At 41.5% G+C, this 13,792-nt stretch overlaps 1 protein-coding gene across 3 annotated transcripts in view; it reads right to left on the reverse strand.

Moving 5' to 3' along the window:
• Window positions 1-13,792, reverse strand: part of CRADD (CASP2 and RIPK1 domain containing adaptor with death domain) — a 165,052-nt gene that overhangs the window by 77,498 nt on the left and 73,762 nt on the right. The window contains exons 3-4 of one of the 3 annotated variants that reach the window (XR_007888558.1): window positions 5,251-5,612; window positions 1,234-3,766 (exon numbers count right to left, since the gene is read on the reverse strand). Coding sequence is in view for 1 of the 3 variants with exons in the window: in XM_051610092.1 (XP_051466052.1) it covers window positions 5,317-5,612 (296 nt within the window). In the remaining 2 variants the exon portion in view is untranslated. Of the gene's footprint in view, window positions 1-1,233; window positions 5,613-13,792 lie in introns of those variants that run through there. The other 2 variants (XR_007888559.1, XM_051610092.1) reach the window with 2 other exon arrangements.

A 13,792-nucleotide genomic window follows, 5' to 3' on the forward strand; every position in this document is an offset into this window, starting at 1 on the left:
AACACTGGCCATGGCAACAATTCATGTTGCCTACTTTGCACTCCCAGGGTCTAATGGGTTTGTCCCTCTTCTCAGCAGAGGGCAGTTCAGGTACTCGGCTCATTCAACGTTCTATGCCCTTTTCTGAGTCTGACAGCAAGGGCTGATGCTGTGTAGGTCAGAAATAAAAGTCCTAAAGATAGAAGAAAGAAAATGTGTTATTAATTTTGCACAGGCTGCCATTAGGTTGCATTTCTTTTGGGTCAGTGTGGGCTTGGATCCTTGATCTCGAGGCAGAAAACTCCATGAATCTATTAACAGTCTCCCAAGCCATCAAATCCCATCTCTTAGGGGATTATTCACATTTCATAACTTAAAATGATCTCAGGTATGGAAACATACAGAAATCCTTTGCTGAATGGCACCTCTCCTCTGTTCTTTTTTCTTTCTCATGATCCTTACTTTGAAGTGAATAGCTCCAAGTAGCACTTGAGGCAGCAAAAATAAGACCTGGAGTGCTTACTACATCCACAAAAAACCCTTTCCCTTTTATTGCCCCAAAATCCATAAAAACTGCTTTTCAAAGAGAGGTAGTAAAAATGTACCACGCTTCAGCAGGTTCCAATTAAAGAAGGCCTAATCCAAAGTGCATTGAAGTTATTAAGAGACTTTTTGTCTCCTTGCTGTTGGGGCTTGGACCCGACATCAATGTCAGAACTGGTATCTGTAACTCCTGCAGACACTTCAATGCAGTGGCTGCTGCAGGAGTGTCCAGAGTCTTCCTGTGCCATTATCAGCTCTACTTATCATTCAGCTCTTCCCAAAGGCTTCCAAGGGAAATGGCCAATTTACCTTTTTTTCACAAGTAAAATGCTAAGTTTAGAAGTGAATTCTGCTAAAATACATACTTTAAAAAAAAAAATAAATCTGAAAAGATATTTTGAAAGATTATTTGTTTCTGGAAAATATCCCTTTTTCTCAGAAAATCAGTTTTAAAGGACACTGAGCTCAGCCCAGGGGGGGAAAAAAAAAAAAAAAGGCTGAATCACTGGGTTTATTTTTAGGCCTATTTATCAGGTGTTGGAAAGACACCTTGGAAGTAAAAACTATTTTCATTTAGTGAAATCTGGGCAAAACCTTTTGAATATTCATTGCAAAAACATAAAGCTTTTAGGACATGCCTTTTCAGGTCTGCTTCTACTATGCCTTGACATTAGTCTATCATTATGGAGAATATGGAAACTTGTAAACAGATTAGCTCTCAGAGACTGTTTTTATTTGCAGTAAGAAACAAAATTGGCAGCATGACCACATTTAGCATCAGATGAGCATGCCTTTTATGTTCTTTGAATATAATATGACTTTGTTTATTTTTCCAGCCTTTTGCAAAATGTTTTATTCCACAGTTCAATGACTGTCATAACATATGACTCAAGATGGAAATTTCCCCCACATCATCAGGGAGAAGCAGCTCAAAGATGACTGCATTTTCATTCTCCTCTGCACTCCCGCCGCAGTTCAAGGCAGCAGCGCAAAGCCTCCGTGACATGGTTCTGCCCTGAGATCTCCCCTTTGTGACCACCCCTGCCACTTCACGCAGCTGGTGCTGTTAGACCTTGTCTGTTCCCATGCTAAGAGTCCACCTGTACTTGCAGAGTACAAATCAGCTTTCATAAAGCCTACTTACCACTTAGCAGAGTTAAATGGGATGTCGAAATCTCTTTTGTAGGGCAAGGAAGAAAATGAATGACTACTTTTTCCAAGGACAAGAAGTTAAGCCATTCATTTCAGTGGAAGGTCCAGCAGCAGCCACCTTTATGTTTTTCTCTCTCAAGGCTCCTAGACACTGCCACGAGTAGGTAGACAGCAATAATCCCTTTTTCACTAGGAAGACTTATTCAGCATCAGTCAAGAAAGCCAGACACATCGGAGGACAGCTGCTGCTGGCTAACCTTTGCCCCTGAGCCCCATGCACTAGCCCAAAGCCTGGAGTGGCCACGCCACTCAGTGCAAACAATCAGCTGTGGAAGAGGGACAAGTCCTTGCTGGGGGGCTACCCTGGCTGTCAGCCTGCCCCATGCACCAGTCCTGGGGGCACAGGAGCCCCTGCACAGGCCCCCTGTCACCCAAACTAGTGGCACAGGGGACTTGAGGGGAAGGGACAGATGGGGAAATTCACTCACTGAGTTGCCTCACTCCTGAACAATACTCAAGCTGCAGGCTTGCTTATGAGTGAGATTTAAATAAATAACATTTGCTCCCAAATTAGCCAGAGAAAAATAAACATTTTAAGACCTTTTGGCTGTTCTAAGAGAGAATGAGAGCCCTTGCTATACATCTGAAGAATTAAATTGTCTTAATTGTATCCTTGTGTAAATTAAAACATTACAGACAGAAGAAAAATATTTTTAAGTGGATGGAAAAATCCACTGGCTTAGAGGAATACTACTGTCAAGTTAAATGTGTCCTTGCGTTTGCGTGGTGCAAAAACAAGCTTTAATAAAACTGAAGAGTCTAGTAGGAACATTTCCATGAATTTAAAAATAACAGCAATGGAAACAGTCTCATAAAATAAGTAAACCTCTCCCTTCAATATTTGCAACTCAAGTATTACAGTATTCATTTAGGGCCTGGGAATGTGAAAGTAACTATAAATTATGAATTAAGTGCTTTGTTGTACAATATGAGAGGCCAGGTTTTAAATTCCCTGTCTAGCCATGGCTCCTGTCATTCCAGTACCACTGCTGGGATGCAGAATTTAGTCCACCTAAAGAACAGATAAAGGACTATGGAGAAATTACCTGATACAATAATGACCCATCAGGTTTCCAGTGGCCCATGGCAGATACACAGAAGGATCCCTGGCTTGCAAGGAAGACTTCTTTGGCTTGAGACTTCCTACCTATTCCAGGCTATTTTCTTAATCATTAAAAATGCTCTAAATTTATTAGTTACAGATAATCTGAAATCAGCCTTAGAAATGAAGAACATGAAATATGAAGTCTACCCAAAGAAGAAGGTACAAGGGCCCCAAGAGTGTTCTGCTACTGCTCTACTGCCCAGACTTGTTGCCTTCCTGGAGCACTGCCTTCAGGCTGGGTTAACTGGGGACGACTCCCTTGGAGACCAGTGTGTGCTAAGACTTGGTTAATGCCAGCTCAGAACAAGGTAACGTGTTTGCATTTACGTGTCTGGGAGCCAGCTTCTTCCTCTAAATCATGTTTTCAGTAGTTTCTTCCATCTCCAGCTTTTGTTCCTCCAACCTGATGGCAGGGACACTGCTTTGCCCCTCTTCCCTAACACGCAGACCATGCTCCTGCCCATCTCCCTGGCAGCATTGCTTCAGAGTCCTCACCACACTCCCTGCACTGGGCCATGCTCATCTGTATTTGCCAACTGCCTATAGATTTTCTCTAGGATGGTTTTCAACCAAAAAAGAATATACTGGCATTAAAGCATCATAAAACAGAAAAATAAATAAATCCCAAGGCCTACATTGATTTACATTGTTTATTTGAGACTTGTTGATAGACTTAAACTCTGTAAGTAGCCATAATAGGATACGAGTAGTTAAGGTCTGAGTGAGGTATAACAGGATCACAGTTTACTGAAGGTCAGAACTGTATACTGAAGATTAAAACTAAAGTAATACCAGATTGCTTTGGGACCTGCAGGAGCAGATCCTGCCAGGATATGTTTTCTGTTCCCACGCTTCTGAAAAACAAGGCAGGCAGGGTGTCCTTAAAATCTCTTTGTATTTCCCAACTTCCCTGATGTCTTCCAAAATCTAGGTATAGGAAGAATAAAAAAAAGAAAAAAAAAAGGCAGTAAAGTTCATTCCCCAATAAAGACTTTCAACAAGGCTGTTAAACTGTTAAATTACATGGGGAAGACCTTGTAGGATGGGAAGTTACTTGGCAAAGACTCTGTAGATTAAACAGTCTACCAGAACTTGCTCTTTAATAAACCTGGAAACCCTGCATCCAAACTTTTTTCCTCATTTACTCTACAGCAAACTTCCCAGGGAGAATTAAGACTTATTCTGCCCCTTATCATTAGGCCTCAGAGAGCAGCTGGTCACTTCCATCACATCTGGATGTGCACCCTGTGGACTGATCCCCACTCACCTGGTCAGCAAAAACCTCATTGGTCTTCCTCAGAAGGAAGAAGACTCCTTGACAGAAGGAAAGGAGGATGAAAGTCCAAGCTTTACTGTTCTGCATAAAATCTAACCATCACTGGTGGTACAATTACAGCTGGGAAAGAATTAGGGACAAGAGTGTTGAAGCTGGCTGCATGAGCCACATAAAAGCTGGTAGAAAGCAAATGAGCCTGGTGGTTGGCACAGGCAGAAAGGACAGCAGTGGAGAGTACATCTTGACCAAAAAGGACTTGCAAGCTTCAGTACCCTCACGGGCATGCAGTGGTCAGAGAATGGTGCCTGTGACACTCAAGCTAAGAGTAAAATTTACGTTAAACAGTATTGCCTGGATCCAGAGCATAGTATAAAGACTCAGCAGGCATCAAGTTGTCTCCCAATTTATCAGTGGAGACAAACATGGACAACCTAGAAGTTGTCTCATGTTTTAGGCCCCTTCTTGCTGTTTTCCGTCTCCTGCCTATCTTGTAGTCACTTTTCTACTGCATGTCTCATTGAGAACTTCCCTATGCTAAGAGGTGGCATACGTGCGTGGTGCCTGTCTCCTTGCAGAAATGCATTAAATAGTCACGGGAGAAACTCTCACAGACACACTAGGTTCTTGTAACTTCCACTTAGGGCCAGTTTCAAAGGCAAACTAAAGTAGCAGTCATCTATTGTAGCAAGAAACTGTATGTGATAAAACTTTTATAAATGTGAAATTAGCCACCTGAAATAAAATAACTGTTGTAAAATTGTTAAATTACTGTCAGTTAATTGCTGGAGTATCAGGGAACTAGCATGGAACAGCAGTAAACAAAGGCTCCTACATAGTTCAGAAAATAGGTTAAACCAAGTCTTGCTCCTGCAGTGAAATCAGAAACCTTGCTGAACTCACTGCAGGGCCTCTTGCTTGCAAGGACTTTTAGTGTCACCCTATATCCCCACTGGAATAGTACAAAAAACAATCAGGAAAGAGCAATCAATTTTTTAAATGCCTGCTAGAAATTAATCTGGCATGAGAAGAACTGCAAGTCACAAGACACCACAGAAAACCAGAATGTTTAAGATTAATAAAACCACAGTTCCCAACCCCATTTTTTCCAGCTTGAGGTGTCAGATCTTTAACATACATTTTGGTGAGTCCTCTTTGATTCATTTAACAATATACTTGTAAGCTCCCAATCAATAGCGAGGCTTCACTCCAGCATGTACTGTATCACAGAAGGATCCACTTCCTCTGCCATCAGACAGGTTTGCAGACTTTGGATTGTCGCTTTCTTCCCCAAACGCTGTCTCCACAGGACAAAGGCAGCCACGACCTGTGACTGCAGGTTGTGCGGGTGAGCGACTTTACATCGATAGATGTCAGTGTGGGACAGACCCAAGCACAGAACTATGTGCTCCCATTCGGGTCCCAGCCTCCTCGCGAGCTTGTTCAGCTGCTGATCTGTTGGTGAAGTCTTCAAAATACACGGGGGGATTTCAGTTACATCTGTAAAAAGAAAAAAAAAAAAAGAAGAAAAAATTAATTGCATACATGTCTCTAGGCAATGCTGCAAATATTAACGTAAGACCTTGACAAAGGAGGGAATAAGCAAAGCTGAGCTGAAAGAATTAATGAATTGAAGAAACAGAATACACTCACCTAGAAAAATTCATTACATAATCAACCAGAAGATTAATTAGAGGAAAACTAATGCTCAGTGGACCATACTAGGGAGCCTTGGGTGCGAATAATCCAGAGAGCAAAGCCAAGATTTCCAAAAGCAATTACAGATTTTGGGGTAGTGAACAAGAAAGGTTTTCAAGGAACACATTTCCAGCAGCCTCCACCCTCTGAAAATCAATCTGCTTGCACCAGTATGATACAGTGCAAATAACAAATATGGGACCAGTAATACCTTATTACTCGTATTATATGACTCTGTTTGTACACTTCAAAAATAACTTTGATTCTTTGGTTACTGGGTATTACACTATTTTTTTGCTGAGGGCTGTTCATAGGAAATTCTTCTAACCTTTTGAGCCCTGTCGTATGTGGCAAACTTGTCTTGAGGAGACCAGATTTGGAGGACTTTTCTTCTGTTTGAATAAACTCATAAGCATGGTTCAGGTGAACCCAAATGAACTATTGACACTGTTCTCCAGTACAAATTATGCTTCCTTATCCCTCATCCCAGTTGTAGTAACACTCCTGAAACAGGCATATACATGCTACAGCCCCATTCATCTGGCCTTCTTGAACCTGTTTTCAGAAGAGTGTGAGGAAACCCCATGGTCTCTCTGCCCCAAGTCCCTTATGGGTATTGCTCAAGTACCCAACATGTCCCAGAATGCACTCTTTATCCAAGGAGATGTTCAGCATCGAACTGGTACCTGAGTCATGGAAGACACAACAACCACAACAGCTTTCACAGGAAGCATTAAGGTAGCTGTAATTAGTGGCAGTAAAAATCTCTTAGGGACTGAATCAAGTATTTCTTACAAACACAAATGATATCTTTGTGCATTCCCTATGGTAATAAGGTAATTAAAAAAAAAACAAACCACCAAACAAACCCAAAAACATTAACACAAACAATATGAATAGCAAAGTGAGAATACAGAGCTATTCAGTAACATGCTGTATTGGATCCATCTCACCTAACTACAGATAGCCCCTCCTGAACTAATTATAATAGGATTTATTATTGCTAAGGAGAGAAATAGGCTCTTCTAGAATACAATCCACCTCACTGGAAAGATGAAGTCTAAAATAGATCAGATTAATTGCTACTCTAAATGTGCTCATTTCACTGACTGTGAAAGGAGCACTGGGCTCCTTTAATAAGCTCAGATGTTGATGTACATGCTGTAAAGACCAGTACTGGTAAAATGATTCCCTGTTTGTAAATTCAAACCACATACCAGTTGCTTTAAAGAGGTGCATTTAGAAAAGCAGAATAAGATAGCTGTAAAGCATATTTGCCCTTCAATACCCTTTGTGATCACAAGGTGAAATGAAGGGTCAATGTAGCCTTCAATTGCTGCTCTACTTTGGCTGCTGAAGATACTGCATCAAAACAGAATAAAAATATACCCAAGAAAATGCTAATTATACCCTGTTGCTCTGAAGCAGCAGACTCGCTGCAGAAGAGCAGCTTTGCAAAATCTAATTTATAGCTCCAATATCATGCCTGCAGTCTCCACTACAGCAGAACAGCAACACTTGAAACCACCACTCCTTCATTTTATCAAAAGTAATTGGTTTTGCATAAAATACCCAGAGCCTGCAAGCGTTCCTAAAATTTAAGCCCAGTCATACATAAGTATTATACAAAGCTGCTTTGAGTAAAGGGAAAACTGCTTTCTGAAGAGTATTCAAGTCCCTTTGATCTTTCTGTCTCCAGATTGCCAAAGGAACCAAGGGAAAGTGGCTGGCATGGGGATGGGGCAGAGTATGCTGGGCTCCTGAAGAAGTCTGAGAAACACTGGTGAGGCTGTCCTATGCTGTCACATCACACATGATACCAACTCCTTAGGTAAGTCAGGATGAGGGAGTATCTTTCATGAATGTGAATATTGGAGGATAACTACAATTTGAAATAAATATAGCTGCACTGTGCTGTCGCCAACAGTACTTTTTGATGTTAAACCCTTCAATTGGCTTATGGTCAGCTACTAAGCATAAAGCAGACTGCCCAAAGGAGAGCTACCTGCCAGCCTGGGCTTTTTGCTCTCGTGCTGAAATTCTTCTACTTCATGTTCACTAGCAGAATGGTTTTATGATACTGAAATGTGATCAAGCAGGGAGGCCTAATGATAATACATGTCAGCTTGCCCATCCAGCCTTTGATATTAGGCAGATTTTTTTACTACAACAAGTATCTTGCCTTTAGCCTGTTATCAACCCTTTAATAAGAAATAAGAATAAAATCCATCCAGGAAATCTTTTCATCTTACGCTACCATCTGATTCGAATATGGATGTGGAAAACTCTGGGACAGAAGCCAAATGTTAAATTTAATACAAAGGACTGTTACTTTAGTCCCATTTTATTTTCTGTGATAGCTCTTTTTCAGCTCTGATACAAAGTTACAGAGGAAAATCTGTGATGAGTATGACATGATGGGTGATATTATTTAGAGGCATGAAGAAATATTTAGTGAGATCTTTTAGTTATAAAAAATGCAAAATCATGAAAAGATCTGGATATGTTAGAAGATTAATGCCACTCTTAATTTAATAAACATAATGGCATTTCAGGTAAAAGGGAAGTGAGTTTTCTGTGCTCTGCAACCAAGCTGCTTTGAACACATTTCAAAAACATTAAAGATGCCTTTTTTTAGTTATGTTTGCTACAGATCCTCACTTATAATCTCCATTTGTCAGGAACTGCCTGAGGGAGGTAACAAGATTAGAGCAAAAGTTTCAATTACACAGATCTTACAGTTGCATTTGAAAGGTACATTTAGGATACTAAGACCTCAATTTTGAAAAAAAATGTGAAGCTATTCTTGCTTTAGGTGGATCTGATGTGGAAGTGTATGTGCTTATGTTAGATATATGCTTCAGCTTACCAAAATTAGGACTGCACTGTCAGAAAGAGGAAGCAGTGGGGCTTGGGGCACTAGTAGAGGGTGTAGAGGGTTTCTGTGGAGAAGGCCACTTGTGATGCTGTCACCTCCAGTGAGCACACCAAGCGAAACACCATGTCCAGCTGAGGTGATGGTCTATCCATGAAGTGCCAGGGGCCACGCACTGCAGAGATTTAGAGGGCTGAAGTCTCACTGCTCATGTTGAAGCCACGACATCCCTGAGGAATGGAGAGTAATGGCTTTGTCCTGGATAGCGAGGCAGACTGGTCCAGCACTGCTCTCCTGGGACCATGCAAATCCCCTTTCTCCGGGCTGGAGGTGGGGAAGACACACTCCACCTGGCTTTTGGAGCTGAAATCAACCCAGAGAAAGACCCATATCTCCTTCTATTTGAAGTTGCAGTATGAGGGAACATGCTTCTCCCCATTTCCAGCTCTCACTGGTCAAGGCAGATCATCCACCCTAAGCCTTTATTGAGCTGTCTCAGTTAAAAAAAACAGGCAATGCTGACAGCTTCTGGGCTGTGTATACATGTGTGCTTCCAGACCACTGCACGGACTGGGCGATACCATAGTACTGGTGAGGGTGGACAGGAAACAGAACTGGATATAAATAGACAGTATCACAGATATGTACCAGACAAAACAGAGTAACCCAGACACCAAAACTAAATGTGGGGCAAAGGCAGCCGGTCACCACTTGTGCATTTCTTTTTCTACAGGACCTCTCCAGCTTTAAGTAGGAGACTCCAAGAAGATATTGCAACAACCAGCAAATCAGAAAATAAACTGACTCCAGCTCTGTCCCACTTGGCACAAGTGGGAAGATGGAAGATAAAGTCCAGTGAAAATGGACTTTAAATCACTTAAAGACTTGTTTTTCCTTTTTCTTTCTCTAGGCTTCATCTCTAGTTGATGAAAAATACTGAGATCATCTCTCAGGCTGCCTTGTGCCATGGGAAAATCTATACCAGCATCAAGGAACTGACCTCCCACTCTTTATGCTGCTGGAATGCAGTGGGGAGCAAATGAGCTTGTCCAACACAGGACACAGCAGCAAAAAGTGCTGAGGCATTTTTGGGTGATCTGCAAAGTACTCAACTGATTCCTTAGAACTGCTGGCAGCCCAAAGTGCCTTGCAGTTTTGTCTGTGTAAATACGTAGTTCACTGTGCGTAACCAAAAACATCCATTGGAGTTTCAGGGACTCTTCTCCCTTATGCAGTCAATAGATTTTTACGTAAATTTTTGGCTTTTGCTCTTTGATGTGTAAAAGCAGCTTTGATGGAAACGATGCACCTGAATCCAAAGTGCTGAAAAAGGCTCAATCAGCTTTTGCCTAATCCTGCAAGGACAACTCCACAGGCAGTTCAGGAGACTGTTGGGGAGGCAGGGATACAATGGCCCACCTCTTTATCTAATAACTTTCTGCTACATCTGTCCCTTGGGAAAGGACATTCTGAGGTCTGGCCTCTGCTTCCAGGGCTGCCTCTGTATTTTAACCATTTAAAGGACCATGTACATACTTGCATAAGAAGACGGAAGCAGCCCTGGAAGAGGAGATGGGAATCTAGGCATCTCTGAGCTGCACACTCTAATGCAGAGGTGCACAGGCATCCTTCTCTTAATTCCCTTTCTCCTGAGAAATCATTCCAGAAAAAGAAATAAAAAGATTTCCCTGAGAAGGACCAAGAATGCTTCCCAGCCTCTAGAATGGAGTCTGGTGGAGGGAAAACTCTCCTGGGAATCAAGGGGTATGCTGAAACAGAGCAAAATAGCATTCAAGAGCCCTTGGCAGATAATATGTTAGACAAATGCTCTAATTTTTATATAATCACATCAGAAACAGGTAGGTGATTCTGGGCTTCAGATTCTGGGCATAACTGGAATGGGACTGTAAAAAGGTGTAACTGCTTAGGCATGCATCTGGCCTCAGCACCTCCTACAGAGTCCTTCAGCGATCTGGACTCAAGTCTCTAACTGCTGTTCACTTCACCCTCTTACCAAGTCTTGCTCATAATTTCTGAAGAGTTCAAAGCAAGCATTTCAGAGTCCTCTTTAATCATCTTTTGTGGCATTTGGAATATAGTTCTTCCCTGAGAAGTGCTAAAGTTAGATCAAGCAGTTCCACAAGAAGCAAACCAAAGAAAACTTGTTTTCCCCAGGTGCAAGCCCTACAGCTGACTCAAGCTCCAAGACTTCTCTCTTTCAGCTGCTTACTGATTCTCAAGACATTCACAAAATTGCTCCTCCTCACAACACCAACCAGACAGGCTTCCTAAAGCTGGTCAACAGGTAAAGACGCTACTAGGGCTACATACATACATGCAAGGGCCTACACTGGAGGAGTGCACAGCCTTAGTTACTGCAGGAAATTAAGCTAAAAGCCACCTTGAAGCTCTTCAGAAGCATCAAGGTTAACGTGCCAGCAGCCAGTGACATTTGGAGCACTTCAGCTAAAGTGAAACATATATAATAAAGAATCGAGTGCCAGGCTCTGCTTCCCTCCAACCCTTTGGAGTGCAGAGCACTTGTTCAACTAGCCTGAGCCACAGACACAGCAGTGGGAGCTGAATGGGCATGGTCACGGTTGCCAGATTGTGTGCTGTGTGTTTTGGCAACTTTCTTATGTTCCAGAAATTATTTCATGACTGAATGTCGTAACAGCAACAACTTGCACATAAGCAGATATATTTGCTTTAAAGTGAAATCCCCTTGGCCTGAGCACAATGGTAGAAGTGGGTCATGAAGCAGAACAACACTTGGCAGATCAGGTTGGTACAGGCTTTCAAGAGCAGTGAGGTAGGCTTGCAGGACCTGATTTGGAAGATAAGTATGTAATGCTCCCACTAGTAGAGAGATTGGAGACTTCTGAGAGCTGCAGCCCCCCTTGAGTCACCAGAGATGCTGGATGAAAGGGAAAGCAGAGAGTAAGCATTTGGAGGGATCCCAGTGGACACTGTAGATCACTCAAGTAAAAGATTGGATCATAGTGGAGGTCCTGGTGAGAAAGGTAGAATAAACAGGTGCTGAGAAAAGGTGGGGGTGTGGCTTGGCTTGATGTGTTAGAAAAGGGGATAGGAGGTGACAGTGGGCCTCCATTTGTATGGCTGCTCTTCTGCTTTCTTGTTCAGCTGTTCTCTCCTAACCCTGTCTTAATAGGTGGAGCTGCAGGCAAATGCTTGCCCTCTTCCTACAGCACATCCAACTTTGCTCTAAGCGAACTTGTGGCAACGAATGGCTGGAGTAACAGATGGGGAAGTATCACGCTAGATATGACACTTGGCAGGCCTGCATGGAGAATGCAGTGCTTATTCCTTCCTGCACAAGTTAAAAATTATCATGAAGCATTGCAAGGTTATTTTGTTGCTGTGAACTTTAGAAGGTTCTGATTCAGGACCTGTTCAAACACAAGAAACAAGCTCAAATTGCTGATCAGTGAAAAAAGTAGAAAAGACTATTGAGAAACCAACAAGTATTATATAATTTGGGTGTTGTTGGTTTGTTTTTTTCTTGTTGTCATTGTTCCTAATTAAACACCAGACTGATTCAAAGGCTGGGAAGGAAACATTAGTGTTTGCAACAGCTCCAAATAACCATGCTCCTGGGACTATGGAAAAATATTTCTCTTCTGTCTACCACCACATATATATATATTTTCTATACATCTGCAAACAGCATGGATCACGCAGCCCATCCAAAATCTATTTAAAACCACCAGGTCCACCTCCTGCTGTCACTGGATTTCAAGAAGTGTTTGACCAACAAGCGAGAAAAATTGAACTATGAATCCTGTACTATTTGAAGATAAATAGCTCAGCCTATTAGAGATATCTTTCCATATATATATTTAATACATTCAGATAAAAAATAACTTACAGAAGATTAAATAACTTGGACAAGATGTATAGCCTTCTCCTGCTTTTAGCACGTGCATAGCTGTTTCCCTCTCCTGCCAAACGTTGAGTGGTGAGTTACAGGGGTAGCTGTGAGGTGGAAGACACTGGTAGTAGTTCCACTTCTCTGCACTGGTTGCCTCCACTGTAGGCTTCTGCTCGCTACTAAAGTGATGCCCACCTACTTCATCCCATTTGAGGCTATCAGATGACAACATTAAACAATCACTGCCAAGCCTGTGCTGATCTCTGGTTTCTTCTTGAGAACTCCTGCTTCTTCCTCCCATAGAGTTGACTCAGCTTGGGGATATCCTGATGATGGAAAACCTGCACTTTTGTAGGAAGAACAGGCCCACTTACCTTCCTAAAAATAAATACTGTCTTATCTAATGCAGTCAAAATCAAACCTTGGTCAGTTAAAAACCCAGACTAAATTACAGAATGGAATCTGTACCATAAGCACATTAAAAGAAAAATATCTCAAGCAAGGGTTTAGAAAGTGATACATTTTTTTTCAACTGACCGAATTAGAGTAAAACAAATTTGATAGAGAATTTTATGTCTTTTCTGAGTATATGCTACAGTTATGCTTTGCAAAATGCAGGACTGCAAAGTTTCTGTATCTTGATAACTTCTGATCTGATGAATGCAAACAGTCATTAATATACAGAATGTGCATCAATAAAACCAACCACTGTCAATTAGTGATCATAAAACACTTACGTGTAAGCATAATTCTATCATGGTATTTTACATTTCCATGTCTTGTAATTAAATTATGAAAGGCACTAATACAAATGAAAACAAATACATTTTTAAGTCTGGCTGCATTCTTCCACATTGTGCTGCTTTTTTTATTACTTGTATTAAAAGATAGGAAGTTGTCTGTCTGATTTTAAATAAACTGGAATCTAATACTATGACAGCTAATGTGCAGAATAAATTGTGGCCATGACAGTGTGGTGATCAGATCTGTGGTGACTTTAAACGGTCTCGCTCAAGTGAAGCAGAATCCACCAATGGTACCAAATTCAGCTCCTTCCTGCCAAAAGCTTGTTGGGACTCTGTATTACTGGTGTAATTAAAAAGTACATATTTCTTCATTCATTGGCAACCTCTTCTCCTGTGTGAGCTCTAAAGCATCATGCTTTGTGACATTAAATGCATTTTGGGTATTAGGGTTGGAAAAAAGGACAGCATA

This window comes from Apus apus, chromosome 1 (assembly GCF_020740795.1).
Source record: "Apus apus isolate bApuApu2 chromosome 1, bApuApu2.pri.cur, whole genome shotgun sequence".
NCBI classification, from domain to species: Eukaryota; Metazoa; Chordata; class Aves; order Apodiformes; family Apodidae; genus Apus; species Apus apus.